General features: G+C 41.7%; 1 protein-coding gene across 1 annotated transcript in view; it reads left to right on the forward strand.

Moving 5' to 3' along the window:
• Positions 1-466: 466 nt before the first annotated feature.
• pcid2 (PCI domain containing 2) overlaps positions 467-14,378 on the forward strand; it is a 41,973-nt gene continuing 28,061 nt past the window's right edge. Inside the window, exons 1-5 of the mRNA XM_060898673.1 lie at positions 467-573; positions 5,833-5,887; positions 5,980-6,069; positions 12,842-12,915; positions 13,021-13,086. Coding sequence (XP_060754656.1) covers positions 5,852-5,887; positions 5,980-6,069; positions 12,842-12,915; positions 13,021-13,086 — 266 coding nt within the window. The 5' untranslated portion in view covers positions 467-573; positions 5,833-5,851. The remainder of the gene's footprint in view (positions 574-5,832; positions 5,888-5,979; positions 6,070-12,841; positions 12,916-13,020; positions 13,087-14,378) is intronic.

The raw sequence follows: 14,378 nt of genomic DNA on the forward strand, positions 1-14,378 counted from the left end.
TTATTTATCTGTTTATCTATCTATCTTTGGTGGCACGGTGGTGTAGTGGTTAGCACGGTCGCCTCACAGCAAGAAGGTTCTGGGTTCGAGTCCAGCGTCCAGCGGGGGCCTTTCTTGTGGAGGTGTCTGCATGGGTTTCCTCCGGGTGCTCTGGTTTCCCCCACAGTCCAAAGACATGCGGTTAGGTTAATATGGCGTGTGATGAATAAAGTTGTGCTTTCTATCTATCTATTATTTGTTTAACTTTATTTCTCCACAGTGGTTAAGTAAATAGACAAGACAATAGGACCATAAGTAACCCCCCCCAAAAAAAAAATAAAAAATAAATAAAAATAAGATTTTAGTGAAATAAAACCTGATGTATAAGGCCAATAAATGTCAGTAGCCGGGTTGAATTAAATAAAACATTTTATGTATAATGTGCAATACAGAGCGTTAAAAATGTTGCGAATCTGCGTGAGTTGAATTTTCAGCTAGCGATGGTAAACAGGAAGTGCTTCTCTGATGGTATCCGGGTGAATTTAAACGCTCGTGCACGCTTAGCTTCTCAGAACCTGATGTGACCGTGTACAGGTGTTTATTATTATTATTATCATTATTATTAAATACAGTTTATATCTAGTCCTGGTCATGACCCAAAGTTAGCTTTAGCGTAGTTAGCATGTAGGCTAATGCTGCGTTCATGTGCTATGGGACGATGATATTTTCCAGTTGGGAAGTGGTATTTATCAGTGTGTTGTGTTCACATGCTTTTGTTGTTGTTGACAAATTAAAGATGGTGGACCAGATTCAGAATCAGGCCTGTTATTTGGCTAAAACAAGTATAGATTGCCTTGTTCATCAGCTGCAGCAGGAATATGAGTTATCAAAAGTCAAAAAATGCTGAATATTTCCTCATCATGACAAGTAGAGATTTTCTTAACACATTGAATGCCACGCAGTTTTTGGAAATTTGGCTGTAGCCAGTATCTAGATCATTGTTGGCGTTCTTTGGACAGCCACAGAATATTTTGTATTAGGCTATAATATACGTATTATAATAATATAATATCCATAACATGACTCGTTTAAAAGGTGAGAGTCAGCTTTCCGTAGTCTTGTACTGCTCGCCGCCATGTTGAAAAGGTTAAAGTTCATCTCATCTCGGCAACTCGTGTATCAAAATTTTCTCCGAGTTGCCCAGTGGAAAACACCACAAGAGGAGGCGTTCATGTGTGCTTTCCATGTCGACGTTTGGTATTTACCATAATTCCCATAACACATGAACGCACCATAAGTCTGGTAGCTCGGCTATGTTGGACCAGTGATGCTGTTTATATACATTGAGCTTCCGGTTTATGAAGTGCAGTGCACTGTAGAGGTGTACAGGTAGAGGCTGCGGTTCAGCTGCTGTGTGCAGGGGGTCGGTTCTGGTCCATCACTGCTCATTTACTGTAACTGGGTAATATACGGTAGGGTGGCCAGATTTCCCGAGTCTACAACCGTGATACTCGTGCACGCCCACGCGGTTTGATGTAAACATGCGTCGGCTCAGACAGGTGCTTTTATCATTTTGTAGAAGCTCACTTTTATCAACACTTCAGAGAATGATCAAGTATTTTCTTGTTCTCTACATGCACTTCTATCACAATTCAGTTAAAGTAAGAAAATCAGACAGCAGATGTGATGATAGGGAATAGGCCAATAGAGGGATTTCACTGACGTCACCCGAAACCGGAAGTAAACAGACCCTGCGCCATATTGGAAGACCAACAAACTCGTGATTAGGGGGAAATAACGGCAGCGGTATGTGAACCCACGAGAATAAAGTGGAGTGGCAAACGACTTAAACAAACAAATCTGAGCTGTTTTATTTATGATTTATTGGCCCAACAGTAGACTTGAAAGAAACCTGTGTGAGACTTGGCAAAAAACTGTGGATATAATGGATAATGTGCATGATCTGCGGACACTTTGAGGTAAGCAAACGCAAGAAATTCAGATTTAAAACATGCTAAATTGGCCCCAAGTTGATAACTGGATGAGGAGCAAGCCTCCCAGACTTCTACAATTTAATAATAATAATAATTTAGGATGGTTTGGGGCTTGCTCTCCTTCCTATTATATAAATAAAGCATAGTTGTTGTGTAGGCATATATCGTAAATACATATGTATAATTTGGATAAATTAACCTAAATTATGGATACCTTAATAGTAACAAGAAGTATTAATTTTTCAACTGAAAAGATCTCATCTCATTATCTCTAGCCACTTTATCCTGTTCTACAGGGTCGCAGGCAAGCTGGAGCCTATCCCAGCTGACTACGGGCGAAAGGCGGGGTACACCCTGGACAAGTCGCCAGGTCATCACAGGGCTGACACATAGACACAGACAACCATTCACACTCACATTCACACCTACAGTCAATTTAGAGTCACCAGTTAACCTAACCTGCATGTCTTTGGACTGTGGGGGAAACCGGAGCACCCGGAGGAAACCCACGCGGACACGGGGAGAACATGCAAACTCCGCACAGAAAGGCCCTCGCCGGCCACGGGGCTCGAACCCGGACCTTCTTGCTGTGAGGCGACAGCGCTAACCACTACACCACCGTGCCGCCCCAACTGAAAAGATATATTATTAAAAGATAAATATCAACAAGATTACCTTGGCCATAACTATGTGTAGGTTATTCTTAATAACAGCTGTAATATCACGAACCAAGCCACTAACAACATAATTGTAAGCCTGTAGCCCTTTGTAGGCCTTCAAGTCATCAGCAGTGTAGGCACTGGGTGTAAACAACAAATAGTTTACAATGTCTGGGTAGCAAACAGATGGCAGAATTGGTGTCCGGTCCTCCTTATGTTTCCATTCTCCCTTGCCGCGAGTCTTATCATATGGGTCAAACCCATCAATCACAGCCAGTTTCTCCACATACCGTGCCCTTTCTGCAGCTGGTAATGTACTCACATAACCAGAATTATCAGCCATCGTGTCACTTTACTCTCGCTCGTACTTTGTTTTATATTGTGAGTGCATGTACTTGGTCTTCCAATATGGCGCCTAACAAAATCTCGCGGCGCGTGACGTCACCGTACCGCGAGATTTTGTTAGGGCGCCATTTTGGAAGACCTCAAGTACATACATACATACTCACAATATAAAACAAACTTCGAGCGAGAGTGAAGTGACACGATGGCTGATAATTCTGGTTATGTGAGTACATTACCAGCTGCAGAAAGGGCACGGTATGTGGAGAAACTGGCTGTGATTGATGGGTTTGACCCATATGATAAGACTCGGGGCAAGGGAGAATGGAAACATAAGGAGGACCGGACACCAATTCTGCCATCTGTTTGCTACCCAGACATTGTAAACTATTTGTTGTTTACACCCAGTGCCTACACTGCTGATGACTTGAAAGCCTACAAAGGGCTACAGGCTTACAATTATGTTGTTAGTGGCTTGGTTCGTGATATTACAGCTGTTATTAAGAATAACCTACGCATAGTTATGGCCAAGGTAATCTTGTTGATATTTATCTTTTAATAATATATCTTTTCAGTTGAAAAATGAATACTTCTTGTTACTATTAAGGTATCCATAATTTAGGTTAATTTATCCAAATTATACATGTATTTATGATATATGCCTACACAACAACTATGCTTTATTTATATAATAGGAGGGAGAGCAAGCCCCAAACCATCCTTTATTATTATTATTATTATTATTATTATTATTAAGTTGTAGAAGTCTGAGAGGCTTGCTCCTCATACAGTTATCAACTTGGGGCCAATTTAGCATGTTTTAAATCTGAATTTCTTGTGTTTGCTTACCTCAGTGTCCGCAGATCATGCACAGACTTATCCATTATATCCACAGTTTTTTGCCAAGTCTCACACAGGTTTCTTTCAAGTCTACTGTTGGGCCAATAAATAAAACAGCTCAGATTTGTTTGTTTAAGTTGTTTGCCACTCCACTTTATTCTCGTGGGTTCACATACCGCTGCCGTTATTTCCCCCTAATCACGAGTTTGTTGGTCTTCCAAAATGGTGCAGGGTCTGTTTACTTCCGGTTTCGGGTGACGTCAGTGAAATCCCTCTATAGCCTAAATTTTCAACTGATTTATTTCACCTTTGTGAAAACGCCAAGAAAATGCATTGCTTGCATATTAACATCAACATTTTATGCGATGAACTTTTTTAAACAATAGGCTATGCATTGTAACAGGAATGAGCGCATGAGCCTAACCGTTGTCACCTCTGAACCTTTACCCAAAATGCCTCTGTTTAATCTTAACCAGTGTAGGCCATACATGTCAACCTGTACGGAATGTCCGTATTTTATACAGATTTGATTCAATAAATGTAGTATACGGGTGTACAAATAAAGTTATATGGATTCTTTAAAAAAACTTCAATATTTATTTAGAGCTATAATCAATTCCCACGATGATAACAGAGCGCATAACATTTTCAAACGTACTGCACACCACAGAAAGCACAGAGAGCCAGTAAAGAGTCTTATGAAATCGCGTGTTATCTTGTGGTAGCGAGACTTCGTTCCACTTTTGATCATGCGCACACCGCATTGCGAGAATCCCGCCAACCAGGAAGTAACATTTTGTTTGAAAAGTGTATTTCCACCTGAACGACTTTCACTAGCGACTGAAAAGATTCTGAATGGGCACTCCGGCAAGATCAACACAGACACTTGCTGTGACATGCAGCCTCGTGAGGTATTGGTGCAGAGTGCTAAAAAAGCTGTCATGGAGTACAATTCAGAACATTAGAGTGACACTTTGTGTTTTTGTCAAACATTGGAGCTTTGTATTCATTCTGAAGGTTTATTGTTATTAATATTGAATAAAAAGTAACTTGGACATATTGTTAATTATCATTCAAATTTTAGGTAAATTATTTTAATTTGCATCTTATAAGGGTTTTATAAGGGAAATACGGATTTTGGAGGTTGGCTATACAGGTTTGATTGACCAAAGGTTGACGTATGGTAGGCTATTAACTATTTTGAAAACGTGAACCCTGAGTTGACAACGGCATCAAACAAGTCAAGACAATCTGTGATACAGATTAAAGACAGATGAAAGACAACAAAAAATGCTTCAGAAACACAGCCACCCAACCCAACCACCCTAAAGAAGATGACATTTTATTGCATATATTTACATGATGAGTGAATTTGCTCCAGTAGCGCTTTATTGCCCGAGAGCCTGCTGGGAAACTGCGAGCAAGTATCGTTGAAATTGGCCTGGGTAATGAGCAAGGCTTTGAGAGCAGGTACGGTCATGCGATTCCTCTCGTCAGTCCAGGTGTTACTCATGAGTGAAAATATTCACTCAACTGGAGCATTGGTGCCAGGTAGGCACATGGCAAACTGGCAAAGCTGGCTGACATTGCTGTAAGGAATCTCCCTACTCTTGAAGTGCACGAACATCTCCGCCCAGCGCTCATCTGTTTGGCATTGTTGCGTAGTAGTTGACAGCCGCTAGCGAAAAAAATGTTATAACGCGGCCTCTATATTGCAACATTGTAAGGTTGACTGCGCACACACACATTGATGCTGAATTGCTAGAAGCTTTATTGACATCTCGTTGGCTATATATGATTGCTGTAACCGGGACATTTCAGCATCCCGACGGACCTTTGTCGGGACTGGGGACACGCAACTCAAAATCAGGACTGTCCCGGTCAAACCGGGACGTCTGGTCATGTTAGGTTAATAGCTTTAGTGATGTGGTTGAGATATAAAAACAGTACACTGAGTGGCTTCATGTAAATTTAAATATTTCATTCATTCATTCATTCATTCATTCATATTATTTCAGATTGAATCCCAAGATCAGAATGGCTCACATCACGATCAATCAATATCTCCAGCAGGTGGGTTTGGTTTGTACTGAGTAACACTGGCTGAAATAAATCACTTATCCAGTATAAAATACTGTATACTCTAACAGCAGTCTATCCTGTAGATCCAGGAGGCCATTGACAACAGAGAAGGCATTTTCTCTGCAGAGCTGCTGTCTTTCAAACACCCACATGTAGCCAATCCTCGACTACAGGTAAGGCAGGATTCCTTTTGTTTTATATCACAACACTAACTATTTAAAGGGCATATCCTGGATCAAATTCTGGAAAATCCCAAGAGAGTCTGGAGCCAGATTCGTGACGTTACCTGCGGAAGCGCCAGCAGGCTGCAAGAGCTTTGCACGGTTTCAGTGCACAGCCTGTGTAGACCAAGTTTAGCAGCTAGTGATTTTTGCAATGAAATATGGAATTGTCATCTGAGCGCAATGTTATTTCACCTTTGGATGAAGAGTGTAATGTTGCTACACCCCTCTACGATACATCTGTTAACCATTTTACTAATTACGTGATAACGTTGAAGAAATTTGCAGAAAACCACCAGGTCGTTTTCTCATAAACAAACCAGCGCTGGCGTAGGATTCAGAGGGAGGCGTCCCGCACGCGACGTCACGAAAATCAATGTTTGCCGGGAAATCCAAACGCCAAGTTTTTTCAGAGGCGAACCAATTCGCCTCAAATGGCTTGATTTCAACTGAATTTTTCTGGTATTGCGCAAGGTAAAAAAAATTGCACAAAATGTGGGAACTTACCAATATTGAATGCTGATTCTGATCGAATGTAAATCAATGTCTGTCGATCCAATGTACAAAGTCAAAGTTCTAACAATAAAAATGGTACAAGTCCAAAAAGCCTGAGCAACAACCCAACTTATATACAGGCTATATACAGGTTGACGGTTCAAGTTCACTTACTTTTGGTTGTAGTTAATTATTACATTGCAGTTGTTCAAAACAAAAGGGCTTTGCTGAGTGAAGTCTATAATACCCCTTTTCCACCAAATCAGTTCCAGGGCTGGTTCAGGGCCGGTGCTGGTTCACAACTCGTTCAACTTGCAAGCTAGCTGAGAACCAGTTTGCTTTTCCATAGCTCGCGGTGCTAAGAGAAGCCACGTCATTACGTCGCTGTATACGTCAGTTACGTCGTTGTATACGTCATTACGTTGCTACGTTTGCATAAACCTTGGCGCGAGTATCAAAGCAAAAACAACACGGAAGAAGCAGCAGCAGCAACAATAATAATAATGGATGACTTCGCGTTTGTACAGCTGCTGCTTCTCGTCGCTTAAAAATGGCGATCTTTCACGGTCTTGTTATTGTTGTTGGTCTTAACAACTCCGCCCCCCGCTGACGTAAGCGGTTCTTTCCTCTGGCCCAGCAGAGAGTTGGTGCTAGCCTGGAACCGGTTTTTCTGGCCCCAGAGCCAGTTCTTTGTCAGTGGAAACAGAAAACCCGGTTCCAAACTAAGCACTGGCCCCGAACCAGCCCTGGAACTGCTTTGGTGGAAAAGGGGCATAAGTGAGGTCCTCTTGTAAAAGTCTCCGTCGCTTTACATTTCCGTTATTGCTCTCTTTTCCAGCTTTTTGATGTCCGTTGGTCTGTTTTTCTCTTGTAAATATGCATGAAGAATATATAATGAAGTTTTTGTAGCATTTCAGGTTTTCAGCGTGTCTTTAGTTTCAGTTTATTTATTTAGTGCTTAAACCGAGCACTGAATTAACCCCGTTTTCTCTCTCTCCCGGCCAACAAAGAAATGATTGTGCGCATGCGCAACAGAAAAGTTTTGTCGTTGAATCTTTGTGTGTGACGTTGTGTTTTCTTGACAACATGCAATATTGTATCAATATTGCACGCTCATTCTCCATTGGGGAGAGTGGTGTAATACATGGAGGATAAGCGAGATGATAACAATATCGCATGCCATCAATAAACCCACTACAAGGGAATAGAATACATGTTTTTATTCCATAGAAAAAGTGGCCCGTATGGATAATAATTTTATTTATTGAGCAATAAGATATTGTCCATTTTATTTGTTTAGAATTCACAGCTCTAAAACAAGGGGGTCAGTCCACCTCAAATCGCCAGATTTCAGAAAGTGTTCCCGCCTGGCCAGTCCAGATTCACTTCCGAATATTAATGTCATTAGTCCCAATAAATAGTGTGCAAACTTTCAGCCTTACATCTTTGTTAGTTTTAGAGATACAGGGGCATGAATAAGGGGCGTGGCTTGAATTTTACCCTAAAAATGAGTGATATAGAAAAAAATCTCTGAAGTTCCATAAGCCATAACTTTTGAACTATATAAACTCGATGTATGAAGAGTTCAGGAATTGTTCCTAGGTATATTTTTAAATACTGCAACTGAAGATCTTCAATTGCATATTTACCACTTTTGTTGAAATCTGTGTTTTAAAAAAAAAAAAGTGTTTTGGAGCATTTTTGTAGCCCTCTGTATCTCCACATTTAAACATGTCAGAGTTTTCAAATTCTGGTATTTATTTCTCATGTTGTAGTACCATTTTGGTAAGAGATCAAACTTTCTGAGTTATGAGAAATTAAATACATAAAGGAAAAAATAATTTTGCACCCATATTTCAAACGCATATTCATTCATGACGCAATCTGCAATAAATAGAGGATATTACATAGTTGCATGAAGATATGAAGTTTATCTTCGAGTGGTGAGTATATTTTTCAATACAAGAACCTAAACTTCATATTTTCATGCCACTGTGTAATGGTCTTTCTATTATATGGACATGTCTACAAAAAAAAGGCAACTTAATCAAAATCATTTTAATTTTAAATCGGTTTGCCATTTTGACAACGCACGTCTAGTCAGTGGGAAAACACTGGGAGTGACGTCATTGGAATGAAATCTCATCTCATTATCTCTAGCCGCTTTATCCTTCTACAGGGTCGCAGGCGAGCTGGAGCCTATCCCAGCTGACTACGGGCGAAAGGCGGGGTACACCCTGGACAAGTCGCCAGGTCATCACAGGGCTGACACATAGACACAGACAACCATTCACACTCGCATTCATACCTACGGTCAATTTTAGAGTCACCAGTTAACCTAACCTGCATGTCTTTGGACTGTGGGGGAAACCGGAGCACCCGGAGGAAACCCACGCGGACACGGGGAGAACATGCAAACTCCACACAGAAAGGCCCTCGCCGGCCCCGGGGCTCGAACCCAGGACCTTCTTGCTGTGAGGCGACAGCGCTAACCACTACACCACCGTGCCGCCCTGGAATGAAATATTGGGAATTATTATACATGCAGGACACGTTTTGATTGAATAAAAAATGTACAGTGGGGCAAAAAAGTATTTAGTCAGCCACCAACTGTGCAAGTTCTCCCACTTAAAAAGATGAGAGAGGCCTGTAATTTTCATCATAGGTACACTTCAACTATGAGAGACAGAATAGGGGGAAAGAATCCAGGAAATCACATTGTAGGATTTTTAATGAATTAATTGGTAAATTCCTCGGTAAAATAAGTATTTGGTCACCTACAAACAAGCAAGATTTCTGGCTCTCACAGACCTGTAACTTCTTCTTTAAGAGGCTCCTCTGTCCTCCACTCGTTACCTGTATTAATGGCACCTGTTTGAACTCGTTATCAGTATAAAAGACACCTGTCCACAACCTCAAACAGTCACACTCCAAACTCCACTATGGCCAAGACCAAAGAGCTGTCAAAGGACACCAAAAGCAAAATTGTAGACCTGCACCAGGCTGGGAAGACTGAATCTGCAATAGGTAAGCAGCTTGGTGTGAAGAAATCAACTGTGGGAGCAATTATTAGAAAATGGAAGACATACAAGACCACTGATAATCTCCCTCGATCTGGGGCTCCAAGCAAGATCTCACCCTGTGGGGTCAAAATGATCACAAGAACGGTGAGCAAAAATCCCAGAACCACACGGGGGGACCTAGTGAATGACCTGCAGAGAGCTGGGACCAAAGTAACAAAGGCTACCATCAGTAACACACTACGCCGCCACGGACTCAAATCCTGCAGTGCCAGATGTGTCCCCCTGCTTAAGCCAGTACATGTCCAGGCCCGTCTGAAGTTTGCTAGAGAGCATTTGGATGATCCAGAAGAGGACTGGGAGAATGTCATATGGTCAGATGAAACCAAAATAGAACTTTTTGGTAAAAACTCAACTTGTCGTGTTTGGAGGAGAAAGAATGCCGAGTTGCATCCAAAGAACACCATACCTACTGTGAAGCATGGGGGTGGAAACATCATGCTTTGGGGCTGTTTTTCTGCAAAGGGACCAGGACGACTGATCCGTGTAAAGGAAAGAATGAATGGGGCCATGTATCGTGAGATTTTGAGTGAAAACCTCCTTCCATCAGCAAGGGCATTGAAGATGAAACGTGGCTGGGTCTTTCAGCATGACAATGATCCGAAACACACCACCCGGGCAACGAAGGAAGGAGTGGCTTCGTAAGAAGCATTTCAAGGTCCTGGAGTGGCCTAGCTAGTCTCCAGATCTCAACCCCACAGAAAATCTTTGGAGGGAGTTGAAAGTCCGTGTTGCCCAGCGACAGCCCCAAAACATCACTGCTCTAGAGGAGATCTGCATGGAGGAATGGGCCAAAATACCAGCAACAGTGTGTGGAAACCTTGTGAAGACTTACAGAAAACGTTTGACCTCTGTCATTGCCAACAAAGGGTATATAACAAAGTATTGCGATGAACTTTTGTTATTGACCAAATACTTATTTTCCACCATAATTTGCAAATAAATTCTTTAAAAATCAGACAATGTGATTTTCTGGATTTTTTTTCTCATTCTGTCTCTCATAGTTGAAGTATACCTATGATAATTACAGGCCTCTCTCATCTTTTTAAGTGGGAGAACTTGCACAATTGGTGACTGACTAAATACTTTTTTGCCCCACTGTATTTTATTCCCTTCTAGTGGGTTTATTGATGGCATGCAATATTATCACTTATCCTCCATGTATTACGCCACTCTCCCAATGCAGAATGAGCGTGCAATATTGTTATAATATTGCACGTTGTCAAGACAACATGACGTCACATCGGCACTCGTGAAGATCCAATGACACAACTTTTCTGCTGCGCATGCGCACAATCATTTCTTTGTCGGCCGGGTAAGAGAGAAGATGAGGCTAATCCAATGCTAGGTTTAAGCACTAAATAAATAAACTGAAATTAAAGACGCACTGAACACCTGAAAGGCTACCAAAACTTCATTATATGTTCATGCATATTTACAGGAGAAAAACAGACCAACGGACATCAAAAAACTGGAAAAGAGACACATCAGAGATGTAAAACTTCAGCGCTAGCGAATGACTGTGACTGTTTGTAAACAAACACAGCTGTGAGGTTTACTTCATTAAAAGTGGAAGATTTTGAGAGAATTTTGGCTGCCAGGTCGCTCCATTGTGTGTAGCTGTCAATGTTTGATTTTAAAAGTAACTAAGTAAATTACACAGGGGAAAAAAATTATAATATTTGGCTTGGCTGCGCTAGCACTGGCCTGTGCTAACACTACACCAGTGAGAAGGGAACTGGGTTGCCGCGCTAACAGCACCGAGGCGTGGGTAAGCTGGCATCGGCCTTTGAGAATACTGATATGAAGAGTGTATGTATAAAAATAATATTGGCTGGCTTTTTTTCATGGTTTATCAGATATATTCCATTCGGCTAGCATGATACCAAGCTTGTAGTACTCGAGTCCGACTCATGACTTGACTTAAACTTGAGTACTGATGACTTGGACTCGGACTCGGATTTTTTCTTTGTTTTTTGTAACATGCTATAATAATTTGGCATAAGATATATTTATATCTACATTAATTTTTGTACTAATTTCATGCAAGAATGTCACACCTGCGCGCCTTGGCGCGTGCATAAGATAGGCTCTCGGGTGCGCTCCGGACCGTGCACATGCCAAGCGTGCTCTCTCTTGCACCTGCACAGGATTAAGGCGCAATCAGCACGCTTGTATAAAAACTGTGAAAACACACTTACTTTGCGAAGTATTGAGTTGCGTTGCTGACACATTACCAAGCCTTATTTCCTTGTTTGGTTTCCTGATTTCCTGTTTCTCGTCTTGGATTCTACCGAGTCTACGATGGCCTGTTTGTGCCTCGCTCGACCTGTTGCCCGTTTTACAATTTTGCCTGCCGTTCTGGATTGTTTACCCTTTTCACTCGTCTTAATAAACACACCTTCTGCACTTACACCCGTCTCCCAACCATCTCTGACAGAATACTTCACACTCCCTGATAAAAGAGAATGCACAGGGACTCAAGTATGACAAGCCTGAAGAAATGAAGGCTTGACCTATTGTCTCATTCATCTTTTGATCTCGAACCCGAATGTCTTCAGTGTATCATGAAAACAAAAGGACTGGCCCTGTCGTTCCAATACTTTTGGACGAGACTGCGACTATAAACCTGTTATTTACCTCGCAGCTGGAACTACTATTAGAGCTGCTGTTGTAGAAAATTAATCACCAGTTTCTAACTAGCGCTGTGGTATAAACAAACTTCAGAGCTGAAGTAGCAAAAGTCTTTGAAGAATTCATTCAAATATTCTACAAAATTCTAAGATCAATTTTAAATAAATGTTGACTCAGAAACAGCTGCGCTTAGACTTGTATTGTAACGATTATAGTTTAAAGTACGCCTGAGTCTGTTCTTCACGGATTCAGTCCAGAAAGATGTTGACATTCTAGTCTTATTTGTGTTGAGAACGTTGGCGTATTCCTTTAAACCACGCTGATTAAAACGCATACATTTGATAATTGATTAAGGGCGCATGTTAATTAGCTTTATGTCAAGGGATATATGACGTATTGGATTTAAGGGCGTGATCTTTATCAAGAAACCTTTAGAAAAACTGTCCTATTGAAAATGGTTCAGCCTGCATCTAGTTGTGTGAAATCTGCGACGAAGGCTTGTTTTGTGTCGATAGTTATCCAGTCCGGAGGATAAATGTCAGCAGGTGCTGGAGCCTCCTTACGATGAGATGGTTGCTGCACATCTGAGGTAGGTATGCTTAGTCACAGGGTATTTCTGGCACTAAAACCTAAATTATATAAACTCCTCAAAGATGGGTTTCTGTGTTTTTTTTTTTTCTTTTATCTCTTTCAGATGCACTTATGCTGTGGCAAACCATGACTTTGTGGAGGCATACAAATGTCAGACAGTGGTGGTGCAATATCCTTTCCTGGAAGTATAAATAAGATCTTGTGTGTAGTAGAACAGGGGTTCCCAAACTTTTCCATGCCAAGGCCCCCCAAACAGCATTAGCTTCTGGCCGGGGACCCCCTTTGCAAACCCACAGACAATGCTACAAAATATGTAAAGAAACATCAACTTTTAGAATGTTTTCTCTTACTTTTATTCAATAATTGTTACATTTGTTTAGCATAAGAATATTATTAACTAACATGTTTTCAACACACATATTTTCGCACTGAACAATAAACTGTATAACCTCCTGCAGTACCTGATTCAACTCGTTATCCATCCTTTTTGCGACCAGTGCCTCGCGATGGAGCATGCAGTGTGTGGCCACTACATGCGGGGCCTTCTGCTTAATGAGCGCGGTCACTCCACTGATCTTCCCAGTCATTGCGGCGGCTCCGTCCAAACACGCCCCCACACAACGGGTCCAGTCCAATCCGTTAGACTCGATGTAATCGTCCAAAACTTGAAAAATGTCTTTCCCAGTAGTTCTTCTTTCAAGTGCTTTACAAAATAGTATTTCCTCCACAAATCTTTCCTGTGAAATAAATCTGATGTACACAAGCAGTTGGGCCTCATTGGATAAATCTGTGCTCTCATCCAGCTGAAGTGCGAAGTATTCGCTGGCTCTCACCTGCTCCGACAGCTGAGCAGATACGTCTTGAGCCATGTCACCAATCCGTCGGCTCACGGTGTGATCAGAGAGTGGGACAGCATCGATTTTTTTGGCAGCATCCTCACCAAGCAATTCTCGGACAATGTCTTTGGTGGCTGGTAAAATCAAATCATCTCCAGCTGAGTGAGGTTTTTTAGCACGAGCAATGTGGTACGAGGCTAAAAATGATGCCTTCAGGGCCCGCTCGGGGACAGTAGCTTGCTGGGTGAATGCAGCAGATTGCCTGACCAAATGCTCTTCTTTGCGTCTGAAGAAATCTACTGTTTTTTCGGCATCTGTTGGATGTTTTTGTACCAAGTGACGCTGAAGTTTCGAAGGTTTTTAAGCACTCATTTGACAGGGTCTCCAGACAGAGGACGCATTTCGGGCAATCATGGCCATTTTTCTGTATGGCTGTAAAGCCATACTTAATGTATGCTGCCTCATATTTTCGGATTTTAGTTGGCCAGGACTTCTTAGTTTTTTTCGCAGCAGTGTCCTCCACAGCAGGGCTGTTGGTTTGTTCCTTCGGTCTCTTCTTCAAAAACCTGTCCATTTTGCGCTAGCAATACGCTAGCTTGAGGAGCAAAGCAGCTTGATAAATGGC

Source organism: Neoarius graeffei, chromosome 18 (assembly GCF_027579695.1).
Source record: "Neoarius graeffei isolate fNeoGra1 chromosome 18, fNeoGra1.pri, whole genome shotgun sequence".
Taxonomy (NCBI): domain Eukaryota; kingdom Metazoa; phylum Chordata; class Actinopteri; order Siluriformes; family Ariidae; genus Neoarius; species Neoarius graeffei.